Genomic DNA, 5,412 nt, shown 5'->3' with positions numbered 1-5,412 from the left:
GATGTCACCACGCCAGTGGGCTTTTGTGTCCGCCACACATGCACGGTTATGGTTTACACACGTTTGGCTTTAGTTTTGCTTTGGCATGTTTTGTTTTGTTTTGCATGACATCATATGCTGTGTATTTTATGCACACATATTATTTTTATGCATTATGTACACATATACCGTGATGGAGTATATGTCTCACATCCCACATGTATATACATGTTTAAAGTGTACGTGCCCCCGCCCGGCAACGCTGGGTACTTCTGCTAGTAACTAATAAAATAAAAACGAAGAAATATCTCTCGGTAATTTCCTGAAACTCGGTGAAATTCGATGAAATTCGCTCGTTGATTGTATACACACGTTACATGTGATATGTTGTGCAGTAGTATGTTGTGTACATGCATTTGCGCATGACATATTACACATACTTTGCACACCACACACACACACAACACACACACACACACACACACACACACACACACACACACACACACACACACACACACACACACACACACGAAGGTGGATACATCGAGACCTGCGAGGACTCCGTTCCACCTTCTGACACCCGAATGGAGAGATTAACAACCAAGGACACATCCACCAAATATAATGAATGTAAGCTGCAATTCTAGACAATATTTATTTTGCTTTTCGTTTTCTGTCTTCTATTTACTGCAATTATTATCTTTAGAACATTTTAATGTGATCTTTCTTTTTGCCCATCGTTTGCGGTGTATTGTAATATTAATTTAGCTCGGCTATAAACGTCTTGGTACCATTTTTTAGAATCGCATACCATATAAAGTGATTTTTTTTTTTATAGTATCACGATCGTCTAAATTTCCTTGGCTTTAAATGGAACAACATTAACACGATATTTTTTTGCGGCTCGTCCGAGTTTTGTTTTTTTACCGGCTTCCGGGAAATGTCGCGTACCGGGGAAATGGACTCTCACTCTGTGAAAGTGGAACTGGATTGCTCGGACCCGCACACACGTACTGAACAACCCGGTGGGGCTTGGAGCAGCGAGTATAGAATAAACTATTAACTTTGAGTCTGTTACAATTATGCCTTGTCTACATCCCTCTTTTCACGTTGACATGCCCACCTGCTCTTTCTTTCCCTTCACTTCCATTCCCATCTGTCCGAGATGACAACTAATTGCAAATTGATGTGAAAATGCACCTTCCTTTATATACCGTTCAGGTTCGATACATGTATAACGTTGCTTAATCTGAACGAAGTGTATACCTGGTTAGTCGCCTATCGGTAACATTTACCTTGACGTTATTGTACCGGTATAGTGACTTTTCAGGTTAATCCTCATTGACCACTACTGGTCGGAATAAAGGAAAACACGGTCGTTTTAGGATTGTTTTTTAATGGCAGAGTTGGAGTTTTACCGGTCAAATAACTGGGTATCCCCCTTGAGCCAGAAGTGACGTCACCTGATACCTGGAGAGACAGAAGCGTTTTACCGGTGAAATAGCACGCCCCGAGCGCTCGTACCGGCTAAATATCGCCTGTCAATGTATACGTTTTAAGCAATTTACAGCAATGACCGTTGGGAGCATCTCCTATATTGTCTGATAATTTAACTATTGGGGCATTAGGTACCTTATGTCTGGGTTGCTAAATGCTTACTCTATCCCATGTTGAAGATGATTGAATACTGATATTTTTCGAAATGGCGTTTGAATGACTAGCAACGGTACCCGCCCTACGGGCGGGGTTTCAATTGGGAAGTCCAAATGAAAAGGCAAAATATCAGAAATTGAAGGCTTTTTTTAATTTCAAACGATTCATATAAACATCTGTTGAATCATATCACACGCAAATCATTAAAATCTAAACAGTACATGGTGCCCATTTTGAAAAAAGATTGAATTCTGCAAAACGGAAGCGGCCGCCACACGTCTTTCTCAGTCGCACGTTTATGTGTGAAGAGTGCGCGCCGAATCTGTAACACGGAAGTGGCCGCTACACCTGTTTCTCAGTCGCTTTGCACACGCTACCGTGTTACTTCGGAGCCGCACGTTTATAGAGGAAGAGTTCGTCAGGAGTCGATCTACTCCCTCCTGGTATGTAGAATTTCAACAAAAGCCACATCACTGTTCATATCGGTAAATATTATTCTATCGTGTTTGGAAAAAATGGAAAATTGCAAAAACAATACAGTAAAGCGTGGCGTTACGCGCGCTGCTTGTGAGCAAGGAGGAAGCGGACAAGCGGTAACATATAAACGTCTTTATTGTAAGACTACACTGTAACACTGAACTGCTCCGGGCTGGTCGCCCGGTGTATATCATGAGGCCACGCCTACCCCTCGGGCGTGGCCACCGCCCACTTGGTGCGTGGAATGATGTCACCACGCCAGTGGGCTTTTGTGTCCGCCACACGCGCCCCCCCAGAATTCCCGCGCACCTGGAGGGCCAGTTTGCGGGGCAGACGAATGACCCGGCCGAAGCGCCCCCTGGCGATCGGCGGCGTCCGGGGTGCAGGTGTGCCAGGTGGGATGCCCATGGCTGCCCCTGGGATGGGTGCAGGACCGGGGGGCGGCGTGGCGGCGGGGCTGGGCGGTGCCGGGGGTCCGCCCGCAGGAGGGCGGCCCCGACGTGGGGGTCGGGCCACTGGCGGTGGATGGTCCACAACGAGGTGGGCCGGCTTGAGGCGGTCTACCGAAACGCGGTCAGGAGTACCGCCGATGTCCAGGGTGAAGTGCTTCGCCCCGGTCTCCAGCACGCGGAAAGGGCCGTCGTACGGGGGCCGCAGTGGTGTCCGATGGGCATCGTGGCGGACGAAGACGTACTCCGCCGTGCGAAGCTCCGGGGCGACGTGCGTCGGTGGGTGCCCGTGGCATGCCGTTGGCACCGGGGCGAACCTCTGGGCGGTCTCTTGCATAGCGGAGCGCTGCTGTGCCGCGGACCATGGTGCTGTGGAGTCGGGGAGGAACTCGCCCGGCACCCGCAGCGGTTGCCCGAAGACCAACTCCGCCGCGGATGCGCGCAGGTCCTCCTTGGGCGCCGTCCGGAGGCCCAGCAGGACCCAGGGGAGCCTGTCGACCCAGCCGCCGTCGCGGAGGGTGGCCCGGAGCGCGGCCTTCAATGAGCGGTGAAATCGCTCACACAGGCCGTTAGCCTGGGGGTGGTAGGCCGTGGTTCGGTGCAGCCGGACCCCGAGCCCCTGCGCAACCGCCCCCCAGAGCTCCGAGGTGAACTGGGGGCCGCGGTCGGATGAGATGTCTGAGGGGGCGCCGAACCGGGCGACCCAGGTGGCGATGAAAGCCTGCGCGACATCGGCCGCCGTTGTCGACGCCAAGGGCACGGCCTCCGGCCACCGGGTGGTGCGGTCCACCATGGTGAGGACGTAGGTGAAACCCCGCGAGGGGGGCAGAGGTCCCACCAGGTCCACGTGGACGTGGTCAAACCGGCGTTCCGGCACCGTGAACGGGGCCAACGGGGCCTGGGTGTGCCGGTGCACCTTGGCGCGCTGGCACGCGAGGCACGTCCTGGCCCAGCCGCGGACGGCCTTCCGGAGGCCATGCCAGACGAACTTGTCGGCGATCAGCCTTTGGGAGGCCCTCGCGCCCGGGTGGGACAGGCCGTGAATGGCGTCAAATACCTGGCGCTGCCAGCCCGCGGGCACGATGGGGCGAGGACGCCCGAGGGAGACGTCGCACAAGAGGGCCGCGCCCGCGCCGTCGAACGGCACCTCGGTGACGCGGAGGCCCGTGACGGTGGTCCGCAAGGCCTGGACGTCGGGGTCAGCGGCCTGGTCCGCTGCCATCCGGGCATAGTCGATGCCGAGGTGGACTGCGTGGGCGACGGCCCGGGAAAGGCAATCCGCCACCGGGTTGTCCTTCCCCGCGACGTGCTGGATGTCCGTCGTGTACTCGGACACGGCCGAGAGGTGACGCTGCTGCCGGGCCGACCACGGCTCGGTGACCTTGCCCATCGCGAAGATCAGCGGCTTGTGGTCGACGAAGGCAGTGAACGCCCAGCCCTCGAGCAGATGGCGGAAGTGCCTGACCGCCAAGTGAAGTCCGAGCAACTCGCGGTCGAAGGTACTGTAACGGCGTTCGGGCGGGCGAAGCTGCCGGCTAAAGAACGCCAGCGGTTGCCAAGCTCCACGCACCCATTGCTCGTGCACCGCGCCCACCGCGTAGTCCGAGGCATCGGTGGTGAGGGCGATCGGTGCATCGGGCGCCGGGTGCGCGAGCATGGTGGCGTTAGCCAAGGCGAGCTTCGCGCCCGTGAACGCCGTGTCCATCTGCTCGGTCCAGGTAACGTCGCCTTTGCCCGGCTTACCTCGGAGAGCTTCGTGCAGGGGGCGCAGGAGCTGGGCGATACGGGGCAGGAACCGATGGTAAAAGTTCACCATGCCCAGGAACTCCTGCAGCCCTCTGATCGTGCGGGGGCGCGGAAACCCCTTCACCGCCTCCACCTTGGCCGGCAGGGGGACGGCTCCGTGCCTCGTGACACGGTGCCCCAGAAAATCGATTGTGGCGGCGCCGAACCGGCACTTTGCGGGGTTCACAATCAGGCCATGCTGGCCCAGGCGTTCGAAGAGCGTGCGGAGGTGGCGTAGGTGCTCTTCGCGGGACGCGCTGGCGACGAGGATATCGTCCAGGTAGACGTAGACAAAATCCAAGTCGCGCAGGACGCTGTCCATCAGTCGCTGGAACGCCTGAGCCGCATTCTTCAGACCGAAGGGCATGCGCAGGAACTCGAAGAGTCCGAATGGCGTGATGACCGCCGTCTTCGGGACGTCCTCCGGCCTGACGGGGACCTGATGGTAACCGCGTATGAGGTCCACCTTCGAGAAGAAGGACCTGCCCGCCAAACGGGCGGAAAAGTCCTGAATGTGGGGGACGGGGTAGCGGTCGGGAGTCGTGGCGTCATTGAGACGGCGATAGTCCCCGCACGGTCGCCATCCCCCGCCGGGCTTCGGCACGTGTGCAGCGGCGACGCCCAAGCGCTCTCTGAGCGCCGAACGATGCCGAGTCGCTCCAGGGTAGCGATCGCCGCTTTTGCCACCGCCAGCTTCGTCGGCTCGAGGCGGCGTGCCCGGGCGTAGACCGGTGGCCCGACGGTGGGGATGTGATGGGCCACCCCGTGCTTGACGGCCCCCGCCGAGAAGGTGGGCCGCGTGAGGGCCGGGAAGCCGGCGAGGAGGCGGGTGAATGCGTCCGCTGCCGGAAGCGTACAGACCAACGTGGCCGGAACCGAATCGTTCGGCAAGCCGCTTGGCAAGCCGCTCGTTGAGCTGGGCAACGCACAAGCGAGCGAGCTGAACGTCTCGGCCTGGACCAGCTGTCTGCGCTTGACGTCGACCAGGAGCCCATTAGCGCACAGGAAGTCCGCGCCAAGCAGTGCCATGGGCACGTCGGCGGTGACGAACGTCCATCGGAAAACC

General features: G+C 57.4%; 1 protein-coding gene across 5 annotated transcripts in view; it reads left to right on the top strand.

The window, feature by feature from the left end:
• The first annotated feature begins 918 nt into the window (after positions 1–918).
• Positions 919–5,412, top strand: part of LOC137417680 (uncharacterized) — a 40,282-nt gene continuing 35,788 nt past the window's right edge. For 3 of the 5 annotated variants that reach the window (XM_068103580.2, XM_068103579.2, XM_068103578.2), the window contains exon 1: positions 919–1,007. In XM_068103580.2, coding sequence (XP_067959681.2) covers positions 923–1,007 — 85 coding nt within the window. In that variant the 5' untranslated portion in view covers positions 919–922. The remainder of the gene's footprint in view (positions 1,008–5,412) is intronic. The other 2 variants (XM_068103582.2, XM_068103581.2) reach the window with 1 other exon arrangement.

Source organism: Myxine glutinosa, chromosome 1, assembly GCF_964187855.1.
Source record: "Myxine glutinosa chromosome 1, kmMyxGlut1.1, whole genome shotgun sequence".
NCBI classification, from domain to species: Eukaryota; Metazoa; Chordata; class Myxini; order Myxiniformes; family Myxinidae; genus Myxine; species Myxine glutinosa.
Note: the sequence above shows the minus strand (reverse complement) of the source record. Positions and strands in the feature narration are given on the sequence as shown.